At 45.9% G+C, this 15,180-nt stretch overlaps 1 protein-coding gene across 1 annotated transcript in view; it reads right to left on the minus strand.

Moving 5' to 3' along the window:
• The window catches only part of LOC124620035 (proline-rich protein HaeIII subfamily 1-like), a 145,396-nt gene that overhangs the window by 36,073 nt on the left and 94,143 nt on the right, over window positions 1-15,180 (minus strand). Inside the window, exon 2 of the mRNA XM_047146701.1 lies at window positions 9,476-9,875. Within this exon, the coding sequence (XP_047002657.1) occupies window positions 9,476-9,875 (400 nt within the window). The remainder of the gene's footprint in view (window positions 1-9,475; window positions 9,876-15,180) is intronic.

Genomic DNA, 15,180 nt, shown 5'->3' on the forward strand with positions numbered 1-15,180 from the left:
CGAAGCGACCTTGCGATGTATGAGTTCCAGGGTGGCAATGTCTCTGCTATGTCAGGTGTGGGCACGACAGTCTGGCATGACTATACTGCTAGCAAGCCGACCTGGGAACCAACCCAGCCACCTCGAGTAACCTTGTCGTGGACGTGTGGGGTGCGAACCGCGGCCTCGACGCTTGGCTGGCAAGAGCTTTCGTCAGTGGACACCTCAAGGGAGTTAAGATTAACACTTCTCCAGCAGGTTGCACAGACTTTCTGTGATGTCTGGTTATACCTCTCATTGTTCTCTAGCAGTCATGCTAGTTAAATTAACAGGAAAGGTCGAATTAAACAAGTGATTTTTTAATTTTGGGCATACCTCAGGGGAATCAAGAAAAACACTTCTCCAGCAGGTCGCACAGAATTTCTGTGATGTCTGATTCTATCTCTCATTGTTCTCTACCAGTCATGAGAGTTAAATTATCAGGAAACGTAGAAATAAAGGAGTGGTTTTTTAATTTGGGGCATACCTCAGGGGAGTCAAGAACAACTCTATTGCAGCACGTCGCACAGAATTTATGTGATGTCCTGACTAAATGAATAGTTATTCATTTCTGAAGACATACTGATATGTTATTTGCTTTTGAATTATGAGTGAAAACAAATTCAGTGGACTTTGTGTTAGCCTTTATTTTATTTTCATGAGCTCTGAACTGCAACCCACCCATACCTACACACGTTCTCCTGATAGTACTTGATAAAACGGACTCATTCAACTGCCACAATCACTCAATGAACACTAAACGGAATATCAATCTGCAATTCGATATCACTTCTTTAGACATTTTACAATGTACACTAGTCATCAAGTCCCAACTTCAGTAGGCTTTCGAAGACAAAATTTTGACTGTCACAACCCTTAATTTTCAAAAATAAAATGAGTCTTCTTTTCTGCTCATTCTTTATATTATTTATAGGAATTCCTTAAAGTAGCTTAAGGCCTTACAGGTATTATTTATTGCATATACTACTCAAAATTTCTTTTATGTTCTTTTCTAAATTATTATAGCCTGCTTTTTGTTTTGTTATTTTAGTTTTCTCATCAACTTTCTGGAATTATATAATGAATCATTCCACCAACAAGCAGTCTTAGCTCACATAACCCCCACTGCACCTAATGAATTAAACTGAACTGTGCAGGCAGCGACAGAGGTAGCGTTGATGATATTAGTTAATGGGAACAGTGTCAGAGGCAAGCAGTCTCCAGCCGCTATTTCCGCCGTGCCTGCGGCGACCTTTTCACATTCATATTTAAAAATACATTCCTCTCTTCTACCGCATTATAACAAAGAGAAATTACCACTTATGCATAGTACAATAGGAATTAGTCTCTGTCCCTTCACAAACTGGCAAAAACGTGTGCGTGCTCTGTCAACGTGTGTATTATGGAAGCCACTGTAGAGTGAGTGCTGTGGGTACAATTAGCACGCGCTCGAGATGAGGTATTTGCTCTCTGTACAGCTTCGGTCCCAATGCCACATACACAGTGGCAGTAGCACAGTTTCTTTTATCTCAGAAGCAACTCCTCGTTGTCGTTATTTTGGTAGGTACTCAAAATATTAGTAACGAAACATAGCTTAATGTGGCAGGTTTAACATAAATTATAACTTTTCAGTGCTTTTAATATGTAACCAGCCTCACCATTTCTTTTTATGTCTGATTTAGTGCAGTGCCATGTGCCGTAATGGCGACAAGTACTGTGAAGAGGTTAGCACCTGTGTTCTGTACGAGGCATACACCCACAGTGTGTCGATTATGGCTGGTTAAACGACACTCGCGTCTGAAAAGGCCAGAGATTTCACGATAGGTGGTGGGGATCGGTACGGTATCAAACGCTGCTCCAACAATCATGTAACATTGAGTAGCGCTGCGAGAGTACGAGCGACTCGTGAGAAACTAGGAACTGTACAGCCACAACAACAATCTGTAGCTTGTGAAGAAAAAGGTTCCTGGAGATTTACTATGACAGTGAATCAGCAATCAGACAATGTTTAAAGGAAAACTGCATGAAGTAAATCAATATTGTGTAAGTCCCACGAACTCGTTTTACTTCCGGAAACTTCAAATGCACACGTATATATGAGAAGTTTCCCAATCCTGTTAAAATCCTGATAATAAAATCCTTTGATAGTGGAAAACAGTAAAACACTCTGAAACTAATATGATAAATAATGACGCAGTATACTCTAATCTTGCTTACCAGTAACAGTTAAACCCAGATAAATTTGCAAGCAAACATGAATGAATGGGAATATGACATTAAGTAGTATGTAAAAAAAGTTCGCGTACTTTGACATGTGTCAGATTCAAAGTTCCCTATAATTCTCTAAATTGAACCAATGGCGTATAAGCTACTTCTTTGTAATTGGTCGGTGTAAATACACTCCTGGAAATGGAAAAAAGAACACATTGACACCGGTGTGTCAGACCCACCATACTTGCTCCGGACACTGCGAGAGGGCTGTACAAGCAATGATCACACGCACGGCACAGCGGACACACCAGGAACCGCGGTGTTGGCCGTCGAATGGCGCTAGCTGCGCAGCATTTGTGCACCGCCGCCGTCAGTGTCAGCCAGTTTGCCGTGGCATACGGAGCTCCATCGCAGTCTTTAACACTGGTAGCATGCCGCGACAGCGTGGACGTGAACCGTATGTGCAGTTGACGGACTTCGAGCGAGGGCGTATAGTGGGCATGCGGGAGGCCGGGTGGACGTACCGCCGAATTGCTCAACACGTGGGACGTGAGGTCTCCACAGTACATCGATGTTGTCGCCAGTGGTCGGCGGAAGGTGCACGTGCCCGTCGACCTGGGACCGGACCGCAGCGACGCACGGATGCACGCCAAGACCGTAGGATCCTACGCAGTGCCGTAGGGGACCGCACCGTCACTTCCCAGAAAATTAGGGACACTGTTGCTCCTGGGGTATCGGCGAGGACCATTCGCAACCGTCTCCATGAATCTGGGCTACGGTCCCGCACACCGTTAGGCCGTCTTCCGCTCACGACCCAACATCGTGCAGCCCGCCTCCAGTGGTGTCGCGACAGGCGTGAATGGAGGGACGAATGGAGACGTGTCGTCTTCAGCGATGAGAGTCGCTTCTGCCTTGGTGCCAATGATGGTCGTATGCGTGTTTGGCGCCGTGCAGGTGAGCGCCACAATCAGGACTGCATACGACCGAGGCACACAGGGCCAACACCCGGCATCATGGTGTGGGGAGCGATCTCCTACACTGGCCGTACACCACTGGTGATCGTCGAGGGGACACTGAATAGTGCACGGTACATCCAAACCGTCATCGAACCCATCGTTCTACCATTCCTAGACCGGCAAGGGAACTTGCTGTTCCAACAGGACAATGCACGTCCGCATGTATCCCGTGCCACCCAACGTGCTCTAGAAGGTGTAAGTCAACTACCCTGGCCAGCAAGATCTCCGGATCTGTCCCCCATTGAGCATGTTTGGGACTGGATGAAGCGTCGTCTCACGCGGTCTGCACGTCCAGCACGAACGCTGGTCCAACTGAGGCGCCAGGTGGAAATGGCATGGCAAGCCGTTCCACAGGACTACATCCAGCATCTCTACGATCGTCTCCATGGGAGAATAGCAGCCTGCATTGCTGCGAAAGGTGGATATACACTGTACTAGTGCCGACATTGTGCATGCTCTGTTGCCTGTGTCTATGTGCCTGTGGTTCTGTCAGTGTGATCATGTGATGTATCTGACCCCAGGAATGTGTCAATAAAGTTTCCCCTTCCTGGGACAATGAATTCACGGTGTTCTTATTTCAATTTCCAGGAGTGTAACTTCAATGGCAGATGCCTCATCTTACACGTTTGGCCACATTTCGCAGTGCAACATAAATTCTCCCATCTAAATTACTGTATGTACAAATCGAACCACACCTATCCAAAAGACACATACAACCCATGCAACGACTAGTACAAATACACTGAAAAGCAAAATCAACAAATGGTGACAATAACTGCTGTTAGTGGTGGGATCAACAATCACTGAAGCTGAACAGTCTTTACAGTACACTACCTTTATTTACAGAGATAAACATTAAGAGATAGTCTATTATGGAGCAATAAGCAATTAAATTGGTCAGAATTTTGTTTCTCGAAAAGAGGATTGGTTTTGAGTCTTATCTGTTCTGGGTCGGCGTGATGTGGCGACGGCGGTAGAAGCAGTTTGAAGTTGCTGATATGAATCCTGTACGTTCATACAGTCATGTCCTTGGCATTAAGATATTCTCTTCCCTTTCATTCTGTTTCCGCTGATGATGGTAATAAATTGAGTAGCATCCATTTGTCGTAGGCCGGAACAAAATAACTGCTTATGCCGCACCTAAAGGTCGTATTAGTTCAACTGAAACTTTTACTTTGGCACTCTCCATAGATTGTGTTTACATTAACATTTCATTTGCTATACTTTGCCAATTGCGAAGCTGGACGGTCCATCTACAGTTCATGGTTCACAATAACACGGTTCCTGCGAAAACAGTCACTTACGTATCAACACAGTTCACAGCTTCCACATTGGCAGTTACTGTTCTAGCACACGTCATATATCGCACGCAAGAAATTGAGCAATATTAAAGTGACAGTTAATGTAATGCAGCTCAATTCTAAATAATATCTGTTCACGAGTGCATTGTCACTGCCACAAGCATCATTCTGGAAAAAACAACAGCGTCTGCGTAATACGACGTCCGTTTAGAATACTCATCATTACGTCAAATTTCTAACTGGTCTAACATAAGAAAGTCCGGTATTAATATCGCGTTAAACGCACACCATTACTATACACAGGACTTGCTTCTGTACCGCCATGCTTACGCGCCATCTGCGACTGTCTGCTCACTGTTCGACCCGACAACTATCGATACCTCTCTCGCTCCACAGTTCTTACAACACTTCTGCCTATTGCATTCCGTTTCACACAGTACATTTAATACAACTATCTGGAAGATAATCAGAAAAAAATCCAAGTCTTTACACAACGAACTCGTATAGTAATGTAATGGCTCTGAGCACTATGGGACTCAACTGCTGAGGTCATTAGTCCCCTAGAACTTAGAACTAGTTAAAACTAACTAACCTAAGGACATCACAAACATCCATGCCCGAGGCAGGATTCGAACCTGCGACCGTAGCGGTCTTGCGGTTCCAGACTGCAGCGCCTTTAACCGCACGGCCACTTCGGCCGGCAACTCGTATAGTAAATAGCACAGTAAACATAGTCACACACTTCGTGTTCTACACTATATAACCAAATGAAAAATATTGTATGTCATCAGAAATATATCTATGGAGTTGAAGGTAGTAAAAGAAAGGAAAAAAATTATATCTGTTATTAGCCATGGCATCACAAGCTCAGCTTAAAATTTGACAGTTTAGTGCTACACAGGAGGGAATACCATTAAATCCTATGGCCAAACACACTCGAGCCAGTTTACAACAGAAGTTCACATCGGTTGTTATTTCTGTGGTCTTCAGTCGGATATTGCCATATTGTTCTTGAACCATTTTTGTAGCCAAGTAGCAAAACTCATTTACAACTTTTAATGTCTCGTTTTGCAATCAAATTCCCTCGATATCGCGTTATTTAATTCCCCTACATACCGTTACCCTTGTTTTATTTTTGTTCATGGTTATCTGATAACCTGTTTGCAAGGTACTTCGCATTCATTTGCACAACTGTTTACTGTCTCCGACAGAATTGCAATATCATCTGCAGGCCTCTGAATTTTTAGTTCTTCTCTACGAACTACAATTCCCCCTCCATTGTTTCTTTGGTTTCTCTCACTTTGTGCTCAACGCACACTTTTAATAGCACCGGGCATAGCCTGACACCCTGTTTCACTCCATTCTGAACTATGTTTCCATTTTATGTCCTTAGGCTCCTTTAACTGTAGTCTCGTTTCTGTATAAGCTCTGTATAAGATTTAGCTGATGTACTTTATCCTTGCTACCCTCATACTTTCAAAAAAATATTTTCCAGTTGCCACTGCCAAAAGGTTTTTTTAACTCTAAAAATGCTCTCATGTGCTATTTGTGGTGGATATGTAAATATTTGTGGTGTTTTTAAGTTAAGATAAGAATGAAACGGAAATGTTTTGTACATCTGAAAATATATTTAACATTGAATACAGAGTAAGAAAAAGTAATGTTTCATGTAGTAATTAGAGAGTACACCGATTTACCAAGTGGACTGTAAATGATCATTTACGTCCCTGTTCATAAACAACATTAGAATAACAGGCAAATGTGTTACCATATTTTAATCAGCTTGAAAACAAGACTGTAACATTCAGATGAAACAAGGATGAAATTTAATTAGTAGTTACAGGCATAATAAACGATCAAACACTATTAAACTGACTGATTGTGGCGGCGAGAATAAATTACGACGGCGAGTCTTTTGGAGACTTGTAGTACGAAGAGACGCCACTGGATCGCGGGACGAGCGAATGTCTGAGAACAAGCCCGAATCGTGACTGACATCTGCTGTTCATTTATTAATTGCTCATTTTGTATGTGACCTGTACCCCGGAAGATACTGTGGTCCACGCTGCACAGTGATATTACCAAGACCCATCGCATATCAACAAAATTGTTTCCTTCTTTTATAAGTAGTTTACTGGACTATTAAAAAGTATAAAGAAGAGTTTGAGCAGAAAGAAACATGCTGAAAGTCATCAGAAAGAGAAAACGGAACTGGATTGGACACTGTTTGAGGAGAGATTGTTTATTGAAGGAAGGAATAGAAGGAATGGTGGAGGGAAAAAGGGGAAGAGGAAAAAGAAGATATCAAATGCTGGACAATATAAAAGGAGGCAAATATTCAGAAATGAAGAGACTGGCTATGGGCAGACTGAAGTGGAAGAGGCTTAACCCATGACAAGACCTGCCGTAAGGCAGAATACCGTACTACTACTACTGGACAGGACTGCGACCAACTGCAAAAGCGACTGTGTGTCACAGTGCTAAGAAACGTTGTGGGGGCAGTGTCAACAGAAGTCGCTAGATTGCGGGACGACCGCAAGCTAGAACAGAGGCTGAGTTTTACTGACAGGGGCACCTTACGAATTTCCCCTCACCACTTGGATACGTATTTACAAAATCCGCGGGCCACGACTTGGACTTCAACAAACGTAAACAGGAAAATGCAGTTCTCAACGTTTCCGAGAAAATCGAGTTTCAAACTTTTAGGCCTGTTTATATTCTTTGTTTGGTGTCTGACATTCAAGCAGCGAGAAAGCGGTTACTTTTCATAAGCGCTAGGGCCCTGCACCGAATCCATCCCACGTTATTCTGCCAACGTACGGTGTCAAAATAGTCCCTCCCAAATGTACTCCACTGTGCGTGCAGGCGAAGAATCTTATAAAACGACTACAAAATAGCGCGTACATCGCCGAAGAGAATAGAGATAGCTTCTAGAGAAGACTGTATAAAAGTGCAACCAATTGTACACCCTCAGTCGTCTGTACTATATGAATATGCGTGGCAGGCCACTAAATTCTGTGATGACCAAAGACTGTTTATGAATGTAAACGAAGCTTTTTTTGCAACTGACACTTTGAAGAATTATGTACATACAAATGTTTGGCTTTCATCACATATTGTTTTATATCGCAATAATCATTACAACAAACATTCTCACAGATTTATCGTTCGGCTATTTATTGAATCATACTTCGTTCTCTCGCATAGCGACGTGGCGTTATTCAGTCACGTTGCTCTTAATTGGCATTTTCCGAGGAAGTCTGTCTCAGAAGCAAGCACCAGTACGTTTTGAAATGAGCACGCCTGCAGTCTTTCGTAACGTTTTTCATCATTCAGTGAAGGACGCCGTGACACAGATTCAGAGATGCAGCTTGTAATGAGGTTCGCTACAGCCCATTTCTCAGTAATTTTTAAGTGATAGCTGTCACAAACTGCAAGCACTTTTGCCCATCACGAATCGAGCCTAAAAGGCAAGAAAGCACACTTTTTGGCATTTGATTACGCACCAAGAGTGCATAATATTCAATGGGTGCTTGCTGGAAATGCATTCCTAAAATCAAACCTTTTGTTTTTACGAAAGGTCTATCAGAGGGCCTATCACTTTTTGGTGATGCGTGTAAGATATGCGTAATACAGGTTTATATAGTTAAAACAGATAAATTGCCGGGTGAAACTCCTTCAAAATTTGTATGAAGTTACATTAAGCTTTTAGATAGAGATGGTAGGCTTTCATGTTTCTTTCTTTTATAAATTTCAAGATGGCGGACGATGCAGAGACGACAGAATTTGCACGCACGCTGCAGCTCTGTGCTCAGTGACCAGAGATCTACAACCAAGTACTACAGTAATTACCGGCCTTGATGTACATTGCTCGGTCATCGTTTGTCCACCAGATTTTTTTCGCGGACAAGTGAATTGACCCGCAGCAAAGATCTAAACACTTAGGAAGGTATCGCAGGCAGAGGTGGAAATCGGTGACGTTACATTGCTGCGCGACTGCGTAGAGAAAATTCCTTTCGGTAAGAGACGTGGAGTAAATACAAACTTTGACAGTTTGCGTCAAATGCATGTTCCCTATCGGTATCCATCTGGCTGTCGGGGCGACTGTCTTGACTTTTCACCAAAAGCCCCCATTTCAGTTCTCATTACACATCCGTTTGGGCTAAATCAACATTTGACAGTTCTTGTGGCCTATGAGTTTTGTGGCGGCGTTCGTAGCGACAAACAATTCGCTGTAGAAACGGCTTACGAAGTCACCGCCACACTTTTAATAGCGGGCCGACCGGTCCGCTGGAATAGTGAACAGAAAGATGAAAACCCAAACACTCTGATTAAATAAAAGTCGGTACTTATCTTTATTAACGAAGATACAGAAACACAGTAGTGAACTCCGTGTCTACAGAAATCTGTCTAGTTCGAGTCGGAGCGGCTAGGTCAACGTCGGCTGACGACAAACAACAACTCTGCTGCGATGAACACACAACTGACTAGCAAGTACACAATTCGGTGGCGAGTATACAACTGAGCGGCGAATACAGAACTGTCCTAGCGCTCGCGACTCCAGCGCTTAAGAAACCAGAAGCCAGCGATGGCGCGCGCAGACTTGCGGCGATTTCCTGTCTCGCTGGCGCTGCTTATGCGGACGGAGTCCGGACTTTGATGCTGCCAACCTTTTGGCAGCGGGCTCGGGTAGCATTACTGGCTAGGATATAACACTCCTCCCCCCCAAATCGCCGCACCGTCGTTGAATAATGACGTGGCGAGCGTCGACGGCGGGGGAGGGGTCTGGCTGCAGGCGTAGCAGAAGAGACCGGGGCGGAGACTGTTATCGGTGGCAGTCCCCGGTCCGCACCCCAGCATTGGCTGCGCGGGGCCTCGGGAAACAACGACTGAAAACCGAAGTCAGGGTGCACGCCTGTGACCACGGGCGCAGCTTCTGGTACTGGACGCGACGGGGAGTCGGGACCCACGAAGAGAGGCAGCGTCTCCTGACGCTGCGTCGACGGCTGCTGAGTGTGCGCTGGACAAGGCGCTGCGGTGTCAGACTCCTTGGGGGTGCCCAAGGAAAGCGGCTGCAGGACAGGCTGCACAGCCACCGCTTGGGAAGGCGGCCCGGCTGAGGGGTCGACGTCCATCAGCTCCGAAGGCGGTGGCGACTGAAGAGGGACCGCAGGCGCCGGAGCGACCACCTGGGGCGCTCCCGGATGAAGCTGCGCGGGAGGCATCAACGGGACGGGCTGTCGGCGTGGTAGCGGCGACGGCTGCTGCTGCTGCCCTGGGGGCGGCAGCGAAGTCGGAAGGCGCGGCTGGAACCCGCCGCGGACCAAATCTGTGGACAAAGAACGAGCGGCAGAATCCGGGCGGCCAGCGCGGCGCAACTGGTTCTGATGCCTCCTGTGCACCCCAGTAGCACCTTGAACAGTATAAAAACCGCGACCCTGGACTCTTATCACGGTACCACGTTCCCAACGACGGCGACCGTCATAAACTCTGGAAAAAAAACAGCGTCGTCGCGCTGAAAACGCGTGCGATGCTCAGAAGCGGCAGGTCGATCCGGGGGGTGCAACAACCGTAGTAGGGTGCGATGACGACGGCCGTGGAGAAGCTCCGCAGGCGAAGGGCCGTCGCGTGGCGTGGTCCGGTACGACGACAGGAACGTGATGAGGGCCTGCTGACGAGAGTGCGTAGCACGAAGGCGGTCCATATGATCCTTGAATGTGCGTACAAAACGTTCCGCTGCACCATTCGATTGAGGGTGGAACGGCGGAGTAAGAACATGGCGAATGCCATTGGCAGAACAAAAACTTTCAAATTCAGCAGAGGTAAATTGTGGACCATTGTCAGACACTAAAACTTCTGGAAGACCCTCATTACAAAAAATTGAAGTCAACGCCTGTATAGTCTGTGCAGACGTTGTAGACTGCATGGGCACAACAAACGGAAAATTACTAAATGCATCTATCACGATGAGCCAACGAGAATTCCAATATGGACCAGCAAAATCAATATGTACCCGCTGCCAGGGACCGGCAGGGCGTGCCCACTCAAAATAGCGTTGAGGCGGAGCAGCTTGGTGTTCGGCACACGTCGAACAATCTGTAGACATCTGCGTAATCTGCTTATCAATGCCGATCCATGTACAATGACGGCGGGCAAGCTGCTTGGTGCGGACCACTCCCCAATGAACTTGATGCAACAAGTCGAGGACCTTGGATTGGAGCACTTGGGGAACCACTACACTAAGCTGGTCATTCTCGGTGCGTAACAGCAAAACTCCGTGCGAAACAGACAACAGATGACGTTGCGGATAATAGCGACGAACCACAGGATCCGATATATCCTTTGCCTTGGACGGCCAACCACGTTGAACAAAACGTAATAGTAAACTCAGATGAGGATCCGTAGCTGTCTCACGTGCCACCTGACGATAATCAATGGAAAAATCCCGGAGGGATTGATGCTCATCGGCGTCAATCTGATGGCAAGAGTCGTCAGAGGAATCGAAGACATCATCCGCAGCAATCGGCAATCTAGAAAGCGCGTCAGCGTTTGCATGCTGAGCTGTAGGGCGATACAGTATCTCATACTGGTATTGTGATAACAAAAGAGCCCAACGTTGTAGTCTCTGAGCTGTCCGCTGAGGAACTGGTTTAGACGGATGAAACAGTGACGTCAGGGGCTTGTGATCTGTTACTAAATAGAATGGTCTACCATAGAGGTAGTGATGGAATTTTGTGACACCGAACACAATAGCCAACGCTTCCTTGTCAAATTGGCTATAATTACACTGAGCTTTGTTTAGCAATTTAGATGCGAACGCAATAGGACGTTCGGTGTTACCGACTCGGTGAGACAACACAGCACCGAGGCCGAAAGAAGAGGCATCACAAGCTAACACCAGAGGCTTGTTAGGGTCGTAATGGACCAGACAACGATCATTCAATAAAGCCTCTTTAAGCTGCTGAAAGGCTGATTGGCAATCAGCTGACCACACAAACGGAACATTCTTACGGCGGAGACGATGCAACGGTGCAGCAATCTGTGATGCATTAGGTATAAACCTAATATAATATGTCAATTTGCCAAGAACTGCTTGCAATTCCTGCAGATTGCGAGGGGCGGGCAAATCACGAATAGCTGCTAAATGTGACTGGGAGGGATGAATGCCTTGAGCATTAATAACATGTCCCAGATACTCCAGCTCCGTAAGGAAAAATGAACATTTATCGATGTTGCAACGTAGGCCTGCCTGAGACAACACTGTAAACAAACACTCCAAATTACGGAAATGTTCAGCAGGCGTCCGACCGGACACAACAATATCGTCTAAATAGTTGCAACACGATGGCACATTAGCCAGAAGTTGTGACAAAAAACGCTGAAAAACAGCTGAAGCTGACGCACAACCAAAAGGCAAACGCAGAAAACGGAACAACCCCAACGACGTGTTTATGACAAAATACTGTTGTGATTGCTCGTCGAGGGGCAATTGCAAATATGCTTCACGGAGATCAATTTTGGAAAAGAAACGAGCTTCCCCTAACTTATCCATCAGCTCGTCCGGTCTAGGCAAAGGAAAAGAATCAATGACAGTCTGAGGATTAACTGTCGACTTAAAATCAGCACACAAACGTAACTTGCCAGACGGTTTCTTTATAATAACTAAGGGAGAAGCCCACTGGCTCGCTGAAACGGGTTGAATAACACCGTTGTTTTGCCAACGACGAAGTTCATCTGCTACAGGTGCCCGGAGGGCGTGAGGCACTGGACGAGCACGAAAAAATCGAGGCTGAGCATTATCTTTTAACGTAATATGAGCGGCAAAGTTCGCAGCACAACCTAGTTCGTCTTTAAATATGTCACTGTATTGTTTACACAAATCGGTTATGCTGTCTTGAGGAACAACAACAGAATTAATTTGCAACACATTGTCTTGGATAGACAGGCCAAACAAGTCAAAACAGTCTAATCCAAAAATGTTTACACTGTCTGTAGCGCGGAGCACTGTGAATGAAACTGTTTTTGTATTGCCACGGAATGTGGCTGGCACGCTACATACACCTAACACAGGAATGTGTTCGCCACTATAAGTAGCCAAAGAATGTTTTGCCGCTGAAAGTTTAGGGCGGCCGATAGCCGCATACGTAGCACTATTTATGAGAGTCACAGACGCACCAGTGTCTAATTGAAAATTGAAGGTCTTATCCTGGGTGCGTAGCTTCACAAATAGTTTATTACACTGTCTCTGGATCGGTGCAGTGGAGGCGGAAGACACAAAATCAGCGCGTTTAGCGCGTGTTCGCTGCTTACGACAACTCGTGGGTTGGGCGGGTGGAACAACAACTCCCGCTTCACTTGCAGTCTGTACATTACTTTTTACAGCGTTTGAATTACGCTTGGGTCGCATAGCAGAGGGCTGGGTGGGTGGCTTATTGCGAACAAGTTTATTACCCACACGAACCGTGGAAGAGTCTTTAAACGCGACCTTCTGGGCGGGCTGGCTTTGAAGAACATGAATATCCATGGGCTGGGCAGCACTAGAATTGTTCTTGCGTTTACGCAAACAAACAGTCTGGATGTGTCCTTTCCTTTGACAAAAGTGACAAACCGCGTTTCTTAACGGGCAACGTTCGCGAGGATGAGCAAGAACACACTTAGGGCAAGACTTAACTCTATCATTTTGCACACGCGGCTGACGAATGTGTTTAACACGACGCGGCCGGCTAGTGTTTACAGTCTGACTCTGCCGGTGGGGCCGCGGGCGTGACATAACTTGCTTAGCACAGGCAATTTGAGAAATACATGGCTGATCTAACTCACACTCAGCATAGTCAAAAGTATCTTGGGCTTCAAAGATGTTCATCACAGTCTCTAATGACGGGTCAGGCAACTTTAAGATAGCAGCACGAATACGAGAATCTGCAATGTTTTGACTAATAGCGTCTCGTAACATGACATCACTGTAGGAAGCTCCACACACACAATTAAATCGGACTGACGGGTGAGGCCCCGTAAATCTGTTAACCACTGTTTATTAGATTGATGTGGCAGTTTCTTTAATATGAAGAACTTGAATCTGGCTGCTGCCACATGAACTCGCGACTCGAAATACTCAGCAAGCTTGTTAACAACAACGTCATAGTCTAAAGCTTCTGGCTTGGATTCCGGGAACAACTTACAAAGCAGTCGATAGACTTCAACGCCTGCAGTGGAAATTAAATAAAGCTGCCGCTCAGTACCCGTGATTTTGTAGACTGTCATGTGCGCCTGCAACTGCGCGAAATATTCTCTCCATTCTTCTCTTGATGCATCAAAAGCACGGAAAGGTGGTGCTGCCTGTGCTTGTTCCTTTTGCGTTGGAGGATTATCCGCTTGTTTGGCGATTGCTTCCACCAGACTTTGTATTTGCTGACTCTGTAACAAGATCAACTGTTGTAATTCGGCAGACATAGTGAACACAAATTAAACCAGCCCCCAAAATTTTATCGCTATAATTAGTATAACCAGAAACAAGTTGAACCAGCCCTGCACACGAGTTCGGAAGCCCTCGTCGCCAGTTTTGTGGCGGCGTTCGTAGCGACAAACAATTCGCAGTAGAAACGGCTTACGAAGTCACCGCCACACTTTTAATAGCGGGCCGACCGGTCTGCTGGAACAGTGAACAGAAAGATGAAAACCCAAACACTCTGATTAAATAAAAGTCGGTACTTATCTTTATTAACGAAGATACAGAAACACAGTAGTGAACTCCGTGTCTACAGAAATCTGTCTAGTTCGAGTCGGAGCGGCTAGGTCAACGTCGGCTGACGACAAACAACAACTCTGCTGCGATGAACACACAACTGACTAGCAAGTACACAATTCGGTGGCGAGTATACAACTGAGCGGCGAATACAGAACGGTCCTAGCGCTCGCGACTCCAGCGCTTAAGAAACCAGAAGCCAGCGGTGGCGCGCGCAGACTTGCGGCGATTTCCTGCCGCGCAGGATTAGCCGAGGGGTCTAAAGCGGTGCAGCCGTGGACTGCGAGGCTGGTCCCGGCGGAGGTTCGAGTCCTCCCTCGGGCATGGGTGTGTGTGTTTGTCCCTAGGATAATTTAGGTTAAGTAGTGTGTAAGCTTAGGGACTGATGACCTTAGCAGTTAAGTCCCATAAGATTTCCCACACATTTTGGACATTTTTTGGCGATTTACTGTCTCGCTGGCGCTGCTTATGCGGACGGCGTCCGGACTTTGATGCTGCCAACCTTTTGGCAGCGGGCTCGGGTGGCATTACTGGCTAGGATATAACAATGAGCATCTACGATTAAACTTGCTTGATAAAGATATTTAACAAATGTGTGTAACGCTACCGCCCCGCTCGGACGTACGTTAGCTCTATAAAGCCTGTACTGCAATAAGTTCACGGGCTTCACCTTATAAACAATGATTTTAGTACATTAGTTGACCGCGTGTACCTAATAGAAGCAAGATCGGACTTATACTCAGTCAATAACTACAGTGATGCATCAAGCAAATGTAAAGTATAATTACTCTTTCGCATGGACAAGAAGTACACACAGTAGATGCTACCTATAATTAATAATTCGGTCGCCAGCCTACTTAGGCAATGAGTGAGTTTTTCCTTGTACAAGTGG

This window comes from Schistocerca americana, chromosome 6, assembly GCF_021461395.2.
Source record: "Schistocerca americana isolate TAMUIC-IGC-003095 chromosome 6, iqSchAmer2.1, whole genome shotgun sequence".
In the NCBI taxonomy this organism is placed as follows: Eukaryota; Metazoa; Arthropoda; class Insecta; order Orthoptera; family Acrididae; genus Schistocerca; species Schistocerca americana.